The sequence below is a fragment of the Scyliorhinus torazame genome, chromosome 2 (assembly GCF_047496885.1).
Source record: "Scyliorhinus torazame isolate Kashiwa2021f chromosome 2, sScyTor2.1, whole genome shotgun sequence".
NCBI lineage: Eukaryota > Metazoa > Chordata > Chondrichthyes > Carcharhiniformes > Scyliorhinidae > Scyliorhinus > Scyliorhinus torazame.
In genome coordinates, this window is record NC_092708.1 from 140,711,637 (window position 1) to 140,727,646 (window position 16,010).

The 16,010-nt window shown below is 52.7% G+C and overlaps 1 protein-coding gene across 1 annotated transcript in view; it reads left to right on the top strand.

Moving 5' to 3' along the window:
* Positions 1-16,010, top strand: part of znf804a (zinc finger protein 804A) — a 524,329-nt gene that overhangs the window by 379,286 nt on the left and 129,033 nt on the right. Inside the window, exon 2 of the mRNA XM_072477717.1 lies at positions 15,209-15,352. Coding sequence (XP_072333818.1) covers positions 15,209-15,352 — 144 coding nt within the window. The remainder of the gene's footprint in view (positions 1-15,208; positions 15,353-16,010) is intronic.

The following is a 16,010-nucleotide window of genomic DNA, read 5'->3' on the forward strand; positions in this document are numbered from 1 at the left end:
GAGGCGCTCAACGCCATAGCCCAGTCTCAGCAGGCCATGGCCCAGTCTCTGCAGGCCATGGCCCAGTCTCTGCAGGCCATCGCTGAGGGCATCGGCGCCAGTGGCCACGTGTGAGCCGGCGTCGCACTGTCACAGACAGGGTTTGCCAACCCCCTGGGCTCCATGGCTGCAAACCTGCAGACCCCTGTCGATACCAGCACGGGCCTCCAGGACTGGCAGCGCCAGATGTCGGGGGGCGTCAGATGGCCAGTCCGTTCACATCCCCCACCCATGTAGAGGCCTGGGGGCCATCGGGCACCCCGAGGGAGGAGGAGGTGGTGTGGTCCGTCCTGGCTCCCCCTGTAGGGGAGGTCCCGGAACACCGCGACACCTCGGACTCCCCCCCCCCTTCCATCCCAGGTGCATCGGGTGGGCAACGGGCAGGACAGGCTGGCAGCTCGCCATCCCAGTCGCCCGGGCCGCAGCCTGGCCCATCTAGGCCAGGACGCCCCAGGAAACAGCTGCCAAAGGGATCCAGTGTCAGAGGGCAGGAATCACAGGAGTCCACCTCCATTTCTGCTGTACCGTCTGGGGAACCACGTAGACGTAGTCAAAGGGCCCGTAAGGCCAAACAATTAGACACTGAGTAAGTTGACACGGGTGCAGGGCACAGATGAGTTTTAGGGGCTAGGGCACGTGCATGAACTCGTTTGGTTATTAAAGTCAATGTTACACCTACAAAAGCTGCCTTTGTGCTCTGTCCAAAGCGTGCGAGGGTGTCATGTACGTTGAGCGCAAGTGTGTGTGTGAGGGGTGGTCTTACCTCAGCCCCAGGTGAGTCTGCCCCCTTCCCCCTGTGCCGCCATCAACATCCCCCCGGGCAGAGGACAGGACCGTGCGCTGCAGTGTCACAGCCGCATGCAGGGATGGTCCGGGTGGATGGTGGTACTGTGGCCATGGGTCAGACATAGTCCAACGATGTGGAGCCAGGAGCTCACCGCAGGGCGGGTTGTCATCATCCTCCATGGCCTGCAATAGACACGCGTCCACCCGCAACTGTGTGAGCCCGGCCCGTTGTGCCGCAGGTGGATCGGCAATGGGGGGGGGGTGGTGTGCATGCGGGTGGGGTAGGTGGGGTTGGGGAGGGGGGTGAGGGTGCTGGGTGGGTGGATGGGTGGGGGGGTGTGGGTGGTCGGCTGTTGCCATGGAGTGCGGTCTGTGGCCATACTACCCGATTCCCACGCCCATCTAGTCAGTGAAGCGGGTGGCTATCAGTCTGTCCCGTGCCCGCTGGGCCAGCCGGTAACGGTGGACAGCCACCCGCCTGTGTCTACCCCGTCTGCCCTGATCATTGCCCCCATCCCCCTCATCTGGGGAGGACTGCGCCTCTTCCTCCTGCTCCTCCACTCCGCCCTCCTCTGCCTGCGGCACATCGCCCCTCTGCTGGGCTATGTTGTGCAGGACGCAGCACACCACAATGATGCGGCCGACCCTATCTGACCTATACTGGAGGGTGCCCCCAGAGAGGTCCAGGCACCTGAAACGCATCTTCAGCTCACCAAAGCACCTTTCTATCACTCCCCTTGTCGCTACATGGGCATCATTGTAGCGGTTCTCCGCCTCATTGCGTGGCCTCCGTATAGGCGTCATCAGCCACGATCGCAATGGGTAGCCCCTGTCGCCCAGCAACCAGCCCCTCAGCCGGGGATGGCGTCCCTCGTACATGCTGGGGATGGATGACCGCGACAACACGTATGAGTCGTGTACACTGCCTGGGTAACGGGCGCAGACTTGCAGGATCATCATGCGGTGGTCACAGACCACCTGTACGTTCATCGAATAGGTCCCCTTCCTATTGGTGAACACGGCCCTGTTATCTGCAGGTGGCCGCATGGCGACTTGCATCCCATCAATCGCGCCCTAGACCATGGGGAACCCGGCCACGGCAGAGAAGCCCATGACCCGGGCATCTTGGCTGGCCCGGTCCACAGGGAAGCGGATGTAGCGGTGCGCCATGGCATATAGGGTATCTGTCACTGCCCGGATGCACCGATGTCTGCGATATGCCAGACAGGTCCCCACTCGGTGCCTGGAATGACCCCGTTGCATAAAAGCTCAGGGCCACCGTAACCTTGACGGACACGGGGAGAGGGTGTCCCCCGCCAGTGCCACCCGGTGACAGGTGTGCCAGCAGGTGGCAGATGTGTGCCACGGTTTCCCGCCTCATCCGGAGTCTCCTCCTGCATTCCCGGTCCGTGAGGTCCTGGTATGACTGCCGGGGCCGGTACACACGGGGCGCCCTCGGGTGCCTCCGTTGCCGTGGGGCCGCGACGTCCTCCTCCCCCTCCTCGCCTGTCGGTCAGGTGTCCCTCCAGCCTGGGCGGCTGCCGCCTGCCCCTCTGCGGCAGGTTGCGCCGCCTCTCTGGCACGCTCCTCCTCCTCCTCCTCATCCAGGGCAACATGGACATTAGCGGCTGCCGCCACGGCGGCCAACATCGCTGGATGATCGGAAAACATGACGGCCTGGTGGGGGTGGGGGGGGGGGGGGACGACGACATGTCATCATTGCCCATATCCCCTCCTTCCCCCCAGCCAGGTGGCATGGACCGCATGGGCCCAACTGTTGGAGGCTGGCACCTGGCCAGGTGGACCAACTCACTTGCCCTCACACCCCCCCTCCCCGGCATGGACCACCCCCCCCCATCCCCCTCCCCGGCACGGACCCCCCATCCCCTCCCCGGCATGGACCCCCCTCCCATCCCCCTCCCCGGCACGGACCCCCCCATCCCCCCCCCCGGCACGGACCCCCCCAACCTCCTCCCCGGCACGGACCCCCCCATCCTCCTCCCCGGCACGGACCCCCCACCCATCCCCCTCCCCAGCACGGACCCCAACCTCCTCCCCAGCAAGGCCCCCCCCCCCCATCCCCCTCCCCGGCACGGACCCCAACCTCCTCCCCGGCACGGACCCACCATCCCCCTCCCCAGCACGGCCCCCCCCCCCCCCCGGCACGGACCCCAACCTCCTCCCCGGCACGGACCCACCATCCCCCTCCCCGGCACAGGCCCCCCCCCATCCCCCTTCCCGGCACGGACCCCCCCCCACCCCCCTCCCCGGCACGGACCCCCCCCCCATCCCCCCCCCCGGCACGGACCCCCCCCCACTCCCCCCCCCCCCGGCACAGACCCCCCATCTCCCTCCCTGGCCCGGGTCCCCCTCCCCGGAACGGACCCCAACCTCCTCTCCGGCACGGACCCCAACCTCCTCCCCGGCACGGACCCCCCATCGGCCTCCCCGGCACGGACCCCCCCAACCTCCTCCCCTGCACGGACCCCCACATCCTCCTCCCCAGCACAGACCCCCCCCATCCTCCTCCCCGGCACGGACCCCAACCTCCTCCCCGGCACGGACCCCCCATCCTCCTCCCTGGCACGGATCCCCCTCCCGGCACTCCCCCGGAGCCCAGCCCACTCTAACCACCCCCCCCGCCACACACACACACACACAACCCGAGACACACCTCTCCCCACACATTCAGACTGCGGCCACGCCATCGCCTGCCCAGCGGCCAACCCCCCAGGCCGTCACTCACCTCCACGCTGGTCGGCGTCAACCTGGAGCACAGGTTCATGCCGATGAAAAGGAGGTTTGATTTACGTCGACGTGAACGGTCGTCACGTCGACGGGACTTCGGCCCATCCGGAAGGGAGAATATCGGCAGGCCGAAAATCGGCTGCCTTGCGCAGACCCGTGACATTCTCCGGCGTCAGTGGAGCCATTAACGCCCCGCCGACTTTTCTCCCTTTGGAGATTTCGGCAACCGGCGGGGGCGGGATTCACGGCGGCCAACGGCCATTCTCCGACCCGCTGGGGGGTCGGAGAATGAGGCCCCATGTCCCCATGCCCGCCGCAAAATGGGTGAGAATCAGGGCTTTTTCTTCGAAGGTCCAGGGTGATTCTCCATTTTCCAGGGGGCTTGTAGAGCCCCGTGTGCGTCCCGCAACTCTGGCTGCCGGTTGGACCCTGCTAGCCAGACTGTGCGGCCGCGCATGCGTATAGCGGCCGCAAGCGGGTCCGCGCATGTGCACCGCGGCCCACCTTGGCGTGAGCACCGCCGACATGGTGGAGCCACACAGCGGGCCCGCGCAGATCGCGATGGCCCGCCGATCGGTGGGCCCTGATCGCGGGCTCGAACACCGCTGAGGCCTCCCCCGGTGTCAGATAACCCCCCCCGCCCCTCCCCCCAACCAGGACCGCCAACGCAGCCGCGGGGTTCCAGCTCCCGCCGGGTGGTACCACATGTAAACCACACGAGCGGGAGTTCGGCCGGGAGAATCGCCCGGCGCCCCGACCAGAGAATCGCGGAAGCGCCGGATTTCCGGTGTGAACGGCTGTTCTCTGCCCTCGCGCCGGGCGCGATTCTGGGGCGTCATTCTCCGACCCACCGCCGGGTCGGAGAATGGCCGTTGGCCGCCGTGAATCCCGCCCCCGCCGAAGTCTCCGGTACCGGAGATTGGGCGGGGGGCGGGAATCGGGCCGCGCCGGTTGGCGGGAACCCCGCTCAATTCTCTGGCCCGGATGGGCCGAAGTCTCGCCCAGAAATTGCCTGTCCCGCCGGCGTAAATCAAAGCTGGTATTTACCGGTGGGACCAGGCGGCGTGTGCAGGCTCCGGGGTCCTGGGGGGGGGGGGGGGGGGGCGCGGGGCGATCTGACCCCGGGGGGTGCCCCCACGGTGGCCTGGCCCGCGATCGGGGCCCACCGATCCGCGGGCGGGCCTGTGCCGTGGGGGCACTCTTTCCCTTCCGCCTCCGCCACGGCCTCCACCATGGCGGAGGCGGAAGAGACTCTCCCCACTGCACATGCGCGGGAAACTGTCGGCGGCCGCTGACGCTCCCGCGCCGCATTTCCGCGCCAGCTGGCGGGGCACCAAACGCCATTTCCGCCAGCTGGCGGGGCAACAAACGCCATTTCTGCCAGCTGGCGGGGCGGAAATCCGTCCGGCGTCGGCCTAGCCCCTCAATGTTGGGGCTCGGCCCCCAAAGATGCGGAGCATTCCGCACCTTTGGGCCGGCGCGATGCCTGTCTGATTGGCGCCGTTTTTGGCGCCAGTCGGCGGACATCGCGCCGTTGGGGGAGAATTTCGCCCCTGGCGTGGAGGGTCGGAGAATCCCGCCCATGGGCTGTCTACTTGAGGTATTTAAGATGATTTAGGAACTTAGTCTGGAAGATGCTGAGAAGATTTCTGGTGATGCAATCACACAAATCTAGGTGGCATGATCTTAACATTAGAGCTTGACTATTCAGGAGTGATGTCAGCAAGCACCTTTTCACGCAAGGGGTTTTCAAAATCCATCTGGATTTCAAACTCTGTGTTAACAGAGATCGACTTGCTTTCAGCGTCTGTTACCCAGATCCAAAATGCTGTGAGTTACCACAGGATATTGTCCACAGGATAGAGAGTCTCAATAAAATGATTTCTTGAAGTTGCTGCGAAGCCATTATTCAAAAGTATTTGCACTCTCAATGGATTAAAAAATTGCTTGGCATTTAAACAAGTTATAGCTAATTATTAGCTTGAGAAATGTTAAAGAATCATTATTATTGATACTTTGTGATTGACTGCTCTTTGTGAAAGGCTAGTGTACAACATCATTTTCTATAATAAATGCATGAACACAAATTGTTCCAATTTTACATCAAATGTTTCTTTATAGTTTGCGCATTTTCTAATGTCTATAGAAAGAGGATAACGAAAAGGCAGAATGAAAATTGACAAGCTCTGCAAAATGAGAGGTATTTCTACATTAAACCGGAAAACCTTCATGAGTTTCCTTCTATCAATACTATAACAAGCAAATTCGCACATTCCATTATTTGTGTGACATGTAACTCTCAAAGTTGCGGTAACACTTTTGCACAAAGCATTACGGGATTATATTAATTGTTCTCAGATAATAAGTTGTACAGGCCAGCTGGAGTGTTAATGTGAAGGATTTTTCAAGGTTAATGCTGCATTTCATACACAGCGTGTATTTGTGTTCTGGAATTCAGGTTTCTGGAAAACTGAAATGCTTCATCAAAACAGATGAAAAAAATTTTAAAAGAATCAGTATTTTCTATTTGGCCACAGAGCAGAGCTACTATTTAATCAGGTTTTCTTATGGCGGTGAAGCAATTCACGTCTGCATGATATGCGAGTAATCGATATTGAAGAGCAAGAAGTATTGAACTAACTGCGACACCCCAGACAGCAGCTCAGTTGACTGGACAGCTGGCCCGTGATGCAGGGTGAGGCCAATGGCATGGGTTCAATTCCCCTAACGGCTGAGGTTAGTCTTGAAGCTCCCGCCTTCTGAACCTTCCCCTTTCACCTGAGGTGTGGTGATCCTCAGGTTAAATCACCACAAGTCAACTCTCCCCCACAAAGGGACAGGAGTCTATGGTCATCTGGGACTATGGTGACTTTACTTTACTTCTCTTACTTACCCCAGAGAGCAAAACAGTTCAGCAGGAAAAACCGAATGGCTCAGTTGCTCATGAATTAATTCTGTGGAAACAATTCACTGAACTGAACTGCTGGTCGCATCCAGATCAATCCTATTTAAAATCAGATAAACGCATTATTTGGTCATTTTTGTGAGACAGGTGGTGCGATCCGAGGTAAAAGGAGGCAGCATTAAACAACACCAATCTTACCATATTGTATTCCGTGAGAAAACCCAGCTATCATCAATCATGGACTTTATTTAGTGTAGATAAGAGCATGCAATTCTCATTTTCAAATTATGTTAGAAATCGCAGGCAGAAATGGGACAAAGTGAAACTTTAAGACAATGGTCATAATTTTATGGTCTCTCACTGCTGGAATTTTAGGTGGTGGGGGGTGAGGGAAGAAGAAATAGCATTGCATGGAGCATGAAATTGAAAAGACAGGGGGCGGGATTCACCACTCCCGCGCCGAAGTGCCCACGCCGTCGTGAACGCCGTCGAGGTTCACGACAGTGCAAAACGGCCCCTATCCCGACAAATTCAGGCCCTGACAGTGGGCTAGGATCGGGGCCGCGTCATCTACACGTGCCAGGCCTTGTCGCCGCGTAAAGGCGGCGCCGCATAGATGACGCGGCCGGCGCCGCATAACTGGCGTCACCCGCGCATGCGCAGGTTGGCGGCGGCATCCCGCGCATGTGTGGTTGCCGTCCTCTCCGAGTCCGCCCCGCAAGAAGATGGCGGACGGATCTTGTGGGGCCACGGAAGGAAGGAGGTCCTCCTTCAGAGAGGACGACCCGACGATCGGTGGGCACCGATCGCAGGCCATCCCATATTTGAGGTACCCCCCGATGCAGGATTGCAGGATCCCCCCCCCCCCCCCGCAGGCCGATTTCCCCCCCCCCCCCCCAGCGTTCCCGCGCTGTTCCCGATGGCAGCGACCAGGTGTGGACATCGCCGGGGGGAACCCGCCGTTTTGGCCTGGCCGCTCGGCCCATCCGGGCCTGAGAATAGCGGGGGTGCCGGAGAATCGCCATTTTTGGTGTCTCCGGCGATTCTCCGGCTGGCGGCCCGCCGCTTGGGAGAATCACGGGAGGGCGTCGGACCGGCGTCCCGGGAAATTTTGGCGGCCCAGGCGATTCTCCCAACCGACGCGGGAGTGGAGAATCTCGACCAGGATTCCCTCCAGGTTCATGCCCCACCTCTATGACCAACTATTGGCCACTAAAGGGCCGTTTCCCGCTCAGCCTCAATCTTTTTTTTTCAATTAAGGGGCAATTTAGCGTGGTCAATCCACCTAACCTGCACATCTTTGGGTTGTGGCGGCGAAACCCACGCAAACACGGGGAGACAGTGACCCAGAGTCGGGATCGAACCTGGGACCTCGGTGCCGTGAGACTGCAGTGCTAACCACTGTGCCACCGTGCTGCCCTCTCAGCCTCAATCTTTAGGCTGGCGGGAAGATTAAACATCCATGGAGAAAACCCAAACAGAAGTTACATCTCAGGCAGGAATGGGGGATGGGGTGGGTTGCCTCCATTGGAAGCCCCACCTGAAGTCAGACACCCCCGCCCCACTTCCACACTTAAGGTCTAGTGGCCACCAAATGTCCTCCCCCTCGGCCTCTTCCCCGAGACCCCAGTTAGCCCCTTTGCACCCCCAGCCTTCCCTATTCTCCCCAGTGAGGGACGGAAATCCCACCTGCAGCCACTCAATGCTCCGAGTGTGAAATCGCTGCGGGGCAGTCAGAGTCAGCAGGTAACTCTTTGGACAGTGGGAAGTGAGACCCTGCCATCCGGAAAATTCAGGCCAATGTCATATTTATCAGATTTTAAAGTAAAATTGTAAAATCATTCTTATTTATCTTAGTTTAAAATAGAACAAACAATGTTCAAACAAAGAGAAAATGCAGGAAGTACTCAGCGAATTAGGCAGCATTTGTCGAAGAAACAGAATTAACATTCAGGCTGATGACTTACCAGCAAAATTGGAAGAAGTTAGAGATGTAACAGCCATTCATTGACATTGTGGCTGATTTTATGCTTCAAGTACACTTTTCCACGAGGTGGCCAGGGAAAGGATTGGACCACTTAAGAACGGTGGGGGGAATTTATGTGTTGAGCCAGAGGAACTGGGTGAGGTACTGAATGCATACTTTGCATCAGTGTTCACCAAAGAAAAGGACTTGTGTAAGATGATTCTTGGGTAGGGTGTGTGGATAGTCTGGGTCATATTGACATCGAAAAGGAGCAGGTATTGGGTGTTTTAAAAGACATTAAGGTAGATAAGCCTCCTGAGCCAGATGGGATTTATCCCAGAATACTGAGGGAAGCAAGGTAGGAAATTGCTGGGGCCTTGACTGACATCTTTGTAACCTCATTGGCTACAGGTGATGTCCCAGAAGACTGGATAATGGCTAATGTGGTACCGCTGTTTACAAAAGGTAGCAGGGATAATCTAGGAAACTATAGGCTGGTGAGCCTCACGTCGGTGGCAGGTACATTATTGGAGAGAATTCTCAGGGTCACGATTTATACCCACTTGGAAACAAATTGACTCATTAGCGATAGACAGCATGGTTTTGTGAAGGGGAGGTCGTGCCTCACTAACTTGATCGAGTTTTTTGAGGAGGTGACAAAGATAATTGATGAGGAAAGGGTGGTGGATGTTGTTTACATGGATTTCAGTAAAGCCTTTGACAAGGTGCCTCATGGCAGACTGGTACAAAAGGTGAAATCACACGGAATCAGAGATGAGGTGGCAACATGGATACAGAACTGGCTCGATTACAGAAGGCAGAGATGGCAGTAGAAGGGTGTTTTTCTGAATGGAAGGTTGTGACTAGTGGTGTTCGACAGGGATCGGCGCTGGGGCCTCTGTTGTTTGTAGTACACATAACCGATTTGGAGGAAAATGTAGCTGGTCTAATCAGTAAGTTCACAGATGACACCAAGTTTGATGGAGTAGCAGATAGTGTTGAGGATTATCAGAGGATACAGCAGCACACAGATAGGTTGGAGACTTGGGTGGAGAAATGGCAAATGGAGTTTAATCTGGACAAATGTGAGGTAAGACATTTTTGTAGGTCTATCGTAGAAGGGAAATATACAGTAAATGGCAAAACTCTTAGGAATATAGAAAGTCAGAGAGATTTGGACGTACAGGTACACAGATCTTTCAAAGCGGCAACACATGTGGACAAAGTAGTCAAGAAAGCATATGGAATGCTTGCCTTCATTGGACGAGGCGTTGAGTATATTAAAACTAGCAAGTCATGCTACAATTGTATAGAACCTTGGTAAGGCCGCACTTGGAGTATTATGCACAATTCTGTTCACCACACTACCAGAAGGATTTGGAGGCTTTGGAGAGGGTGCAGAGGAGGTTTACCAGGATGTTGCCTGGTCTGGAGGGTGTTAAGTATGCGGAGATGCTGAATAGACTCAGACTGTTTTCATTATAGAACGACGGAGATTGAGGAGCGACCTGCTCGAGGTCTACAAGATTATGAGAGGCAGGAATAGTGTGGCTGCGCAGGCACTCTTTCCCAGGCTGGAGGGGTCAGTAACTAGGGGGCATAGGTTTAAGGTCAGTGGGCCAAAGTTTAGAGGAGGTGTGTGAGGCAGATCTTTTACACAGAGGGTGGTGAGTGCCTGAACTTTATTAGAATATTGTAGGAGGCCAAGGACAGAGAGGTTTGAGAAGAAGTCAGGGAAAAAATTAAAATGACAAGTGACTGGAAGTTTATGTTCATGCTTGTGGACTGAGTTGAAGTATTCAGCTATCCCTCAATCTGCATTTAGAATTGGGGGAATTTGTAGCTCCAGGCAAGAGTCCTGAATAATGGGCGGGATTCTCCGTAATTGGCGCGATGTCCGCCGACCGGCGCCCAAAACGGCGCGAATCAGTCCGGCATCGCGCCGCCCCAAACGTGCGGAATTCTCCACATCTTGAGGGGCCGAGCCCTTACCTTGAGGGGCTAGACCTGCGCCGGACTGATTTCCGCCCCGCCAGCTGGCGGGAAAGGCCTATGGTGCTCCGCCAGCCCCCCCGCCAGCCGGCGCGGAAATTACTTTGCCGGGTGGCGCATGCGCGGGAGCGTCAGTGGCCGCTCACGGCATCCCCGCGCATGCGCAGTGGGGGGAGTCTTTTCCGCCTGCACCATAGTGGAGACCATGGCGAAGGCGGAAGGAAAAGAGTGCCCCCACGGCACAGGCCCGCCCGCGGATCGGTGGGCCCCGATTGCGGCCAGGTCACCTTGGGGGCACCCCCCCGGGGCCAGATCGCCCTGCGCCCCCCCCCAGGACCCCGGAGCCCGCCCGGGCCGCCGTGTCCCGCCATCCCAAAGGTGGTTCAATCCACGCTGGCTGGCGTGGGTTGACAGCGGCGGGACTTCGGCTCATTGCGGACCGGAGAATCGCCGGGGGATTCCCGGCGCGGTGTGATTCCCGCCCCAGCCGAATCACCGGTGGCGGAGAATTCGCGACATGGCGGGAGCAGGATTGACGCCGGCCCCCGGCGATTCTCCGACCCGGTGGGGGGTCGGAGAATCGCGCCCAATATCTCCCAGTCTCCCAGAGGCCCAGATAAGGGATAAAGCAGAACAGATGGAAAAGAAAACGTAGAGGGAACAAAAACAGTGCTAAGCCATAGTTCATGTCGAAGTCATGAGAAGGAACAGAATTGAGATCTTGCAAATTAGGATTTTAGGAATTCAGAGAAAGGTAAAAAAGTAAGACTTTAATTTAGTAACCTCAGTGCCACATTGTACTCTGGATAGGAATACTAAGGTAAGGGTGATAAATACGTGACCCAGTTAAAGAAGTAAGAAAAAAGGAGTTAAAATCTCTGGAACATTGGGATCAGATCAAGGACTGAATTGGCATAGACAGATGAGCTTCACTAAAATTGTTAGTGGGCCAATTATGAAAATGAAAAATAATCTGGAAATAAAGAGAAGAAAAAATAAAATGAAGAAACAAAAATGGAGAAATGGAGAAGAGCTTTGTGTAATTCAAAAGAGAAAAAGAGCAGAGTGAAAAAGCATAAATCAGAATGATAAAGGAGTAAAATGAGTAACACTGTCAATTGGAGGCAGCTTTGAATTCTATTAGTGTTTAAAGTACAAATTATTCTGAATAAAATTGATGAGTTACAAGCAGAAATTGTAATGAGAGCATGATATAATAGAATTATTTAGTTATTGAACTAGAACAAGATAGGGAGTTAAACATTCCTGGATAATAATAAGAAGAAGAACATTTAGGAACAATAGGTAGAAAAAAAGAGGTTTCGCTGCATTATCAAACATTCCATTTCATGCAAAGATGATGGTCTGGATTCTCTGTTTCAGAAACTAAGTGCTCCTGCCAGCGGAAATTGGGACTGTGTCCCGCTGGCGCTACGAGCGTTGCGTAGGTGATATTCCCATATCTTTGCTGTACAAAATCAAGCATAGGTGTCAGCATGCCGGTTTCCCTGCACTAATTGGTTTTGGGCAGTCATTTTGAATGAACACCCCGATCCCAGCAGCCAGAGACAGCTCCCCCTCCACAATGCAAATGTTGATGCCCCTGCTGATAGGGGGATCACCCCAAGGCCTCATCAAAGAGGTCCATCCTCTCCCCGCCATGGCGATAACAGGTCACCCCCATGCCCCGCACGTATGAGAGTGACCCCAGCCTCCTTCCCCCTTAGCCACTCTTCCTCAGCCATCCACCCGGCCTCGCTTCAGGCCCTGCCCTGGAATTGCAAATTGTGCATTGTCCCTTGGTACCATGCCACTGACACCCTTGCAGTGACACCCTAGCCTGGCACTCTGCATCCTGATGGGGGTCAAGGAGGTTAACCCATTGCTCATGTGCTCCGCTTCCGCTGCCAGGTTTCATAGGGAAGGTCCCCCGAGGGTCTTGGAGGTTGGGTGGGCTTGGGCTGTGGGCAAGGAGTGGAGTTCCTGCTGGGATAGGGGGGTGGAAATCGGAGCATAACTGGGGTGGGAGGGGGGCGGTGGAGATTCGGGATTCCAGTCCTTTAGTCGCATTCAAATGAATGCAGATGTGCTGTTTGCATGTTCCCGATTGCGTGGGACGGGAAGCCCGCAATGGCCGGCAGGTCAGAAACAGACACTGGGGACAGGTCTGCTACCCGGTGCAAGTTCCATTTTTGGGTCAATGTGAGATTTTCCGTCCAATCGGGATTTCTGATCTTAGTGGCATAGAGCGCAGACGTTCGCCCGATGTAAGGGATACTGAAAAACTCAAAATATGTGCTTAGAGTTAGGAATAATAAGGGAACTGTAACTCTGTTGGGAGTTTATTAGGAACTGACAAATAGGAGAGAGATTTTTGATATAAATTGGAGTGAATACAAAAACAACAGATTGGTAATAATGGGTGACTTTAATTATTCACAGATAAATTTAGGTAAAAGTAAAGGGTTTGTGCAATGTGCCCAATACTGCAATTACATTTTGGGGATTAACATTTAACGAGTAGACAATGTACGGGTAAGAGAACAACTGGGGACATAATTAGGTTTAGAAATGCAGCCCAAAATAAAAGGACTTGAGTGGGAAAAACACTTTTAATGAGACACAAAGGAAACTAGCACAAATAAATCAAAGTTTAATAGATAAGTTAGCGAATACATAATAAGAATCTTTCAAACAGTATTTGATGCAGATACAGCTGCACGAGAACTAAAGAATGTGAGGTAAAGTTTATTGTACAATAAATTAAAATGAGACTTAAAGAGACACCTGTGCGAAATCTGGGGCTAATAAATGAAATGAAAAGTAAGCAGCATAGAAAATAAAGAGGGGAAGCAAAAATTAAAGAAATGCTTAGGAAAGGATTGGAAAAAACAGCAGGGAGCATAGAGGGTAATATTAAAATATTTTAGATATAAAGGATGAAATAATGGTGGAATAATTAAATTAGCAGTTTACCTTTTTACCAAGGGTGATAAAGGGAATGTGTGCTAAATGGTAGAAAAGAAGTAATTAGATAGATTGATTGACTGTAGATAAGAAAAAGCAGGACTGAATTAAGGATGAATTCAAAGTGGAAAACACACTAAGCCTGAATGGCACAAATACGGAAGCTTCAAATTTTCAAGTCGGTGTTACAGCAGGCTCAATGGCACAGAATAATTACCGAACCATAATATTGGATGTTTTTTTAGAGCAGCTCAATTGCAGAATGACATGCTTTCAACATGCTTTCAACATTACTGCAAGAAAGAAGTTGTCTCTGAGTGAGCAAACGCCAGCATCACTCGATTTTCCACAATCATCCAGAAATCACCAACCATATCTGCAGCCATTGTTGAAATTAGCCAGCAATACCCATGGGGAACTTTGTGGCACTTTGAACTAGCAAAACTACTGCAATTCTATGAACATAAAGATGAAATCATTTGCATAAATTTTCAATGCAGTGATAATAGTTTGAATAATCATGAATTTGACAGAGGCCATTGTCACTATTATTATTTACCATCTATTTAGAGGTTTATTCTTCCCCATAGTTGTCAAAGTTTTGATGAACTGAAGGGACAATTTATAGAGATGTTAAAATAGGGCTCAATACTTATTGAATTATATTCAATTCCTTTGGACATTAGTCTGATCTTGCAATGCAACAAACACAAGTGACCCAGGCTTAACCTATGAAAGCCACTGGGGTGAATTTTATGGGGGCTCCCCAGTTGAAAATTTGGCAGTTTACCAATTTTAATCTGACTGCCTCACAACAATAATATGCCAGGGTGGCCAAAATTACTGGTGAGTGGGTCTTCTCAGGGACAGCTCTGTAGTCTCAGCAGTGCCAGAGGGCAGTAATGGCCACGGCTGCGACTACAAACAGTCCCCAGCAAAGAAAAAGATGTCTCCAGAACTTGAAAGGGCATTTTGGTTGGGCAGGGATTGGAGACTATGCTGAGGAGGAAAGTGGGGGATAATTTTAAAGGTTGGAGGGAAGCACAAATTGGTGGTACCATCTTGGGGGCTGCCCCACTGGGCACAGGTAATCCTGTAAAAAAAGGCACTCATCCAATTCCTTCCCAACAGTAGCCCATGCTTTCAAAGCTGCCCAGCTGCTTGACATACCCAACCTTCCCCAGCGAGATGAAAAACTGAAGCGGAAACAGATTGAGGCCTTTAAGTGGCAGTTAAATGCCCACTCATGGGTCCCAGTAGGCCTTTGGGCAGATGAGCTGCTTGAATCCTTACCTGTCCTCTGTAATATGGTGGACAGGGTGAGGGGTGGGGGGAAAGGTGGTTTACGTGCCATCCCAACTTCAAATGCACTGGTGGGAGGGGGGTGGGGGGGGGGGGAGGATTTTAAATCTTGCAAAAATGCTCATTGACATTAAATAGAATATCTATTGAATGTCAGTTAATGTTTAAACTCAAAAGACAGTGATGAGAGACCTGGATATGTTTAGAAAAGTTATGAGATTAAATTTTGCTTTGGTCTGTTACAGGTTCCTGCTAATGCAAGGTATCACGGGGTCTGTGCCAGACTGACAAATCATTTTTAAATATTAATGTTTGAGTTTGGAATTGCTTATATTTATTTCACTCGTTTTTTTAATGAAAATAAAATCTACATAAAAGGAGTCAGAGTGTTAGATGCTTAGGGCTGCATAATTACTAAATGTTCAACAGAGAACGACAGGGTTCCGGAATGTTTTGAAATGCAACATCCTTCGGAATGACAAATTCTTTGATTTTTTTCACAGGACTATGCTGAAAAGGAAAAAGCAATAGCAAAAGCCTTGGAGGATCTGAAGGCCAACTTCTACTGTGAATTGTGTGACAAACAATATTACAAACATCAAGAATTTGATAATCACATCAACTCCTATGATCATGCTCACAAGCAGGTAAGCAAACAGTCCTTATATTGCAATAACTGCCAGAATTCAGCACAGGAACATGCATATTTAACACATTCACTACCAAAGGGACCACCAGATGAAATTCACATTGTAATTCCTAATCCTTAAACAATATTTAATCCAATTCTTACATTAATTGACTGAAGCAGTCTGCGTCAATATGCAGCAAGATCTGGGCACAGATTTCCATGCCCGGGACAAGTGTGCAGAGATGTGAAAATATCTGGCTCTGCAAACTAACATCTAAAAATAGCTACCCGCCGTTGCAATGTTCGGTCCGGTGTACGGGGGGTGGGGGTGGGTATTGGACAGGAATGAAAGTCGGGAAGACCACTGCCCTGGGATGAGTATGAAAGCTGCTGGATGCAGAAGCAGGCTGGGTGCTCTGGCACTTTAAGTTACTTTAAAAAAGATTAAAACAAAAACAACCCTCCAGCCCTCATCCCTCAACCTCTCATTACCAGTGCAACAAATTTGCCAAACTGACCCATGCTAACTCATCTAGTGTCCTTTGACAGTTCTTTGATAGCTTGACAGTTCTTTGACAATTCCTTGACAGCTTTGACAGTTCCAGGACAGTTTTGACAGTTCCAATGAGTTCATGAACTTTTTACGCACCATCATGTTTACTTTTAACAATCCC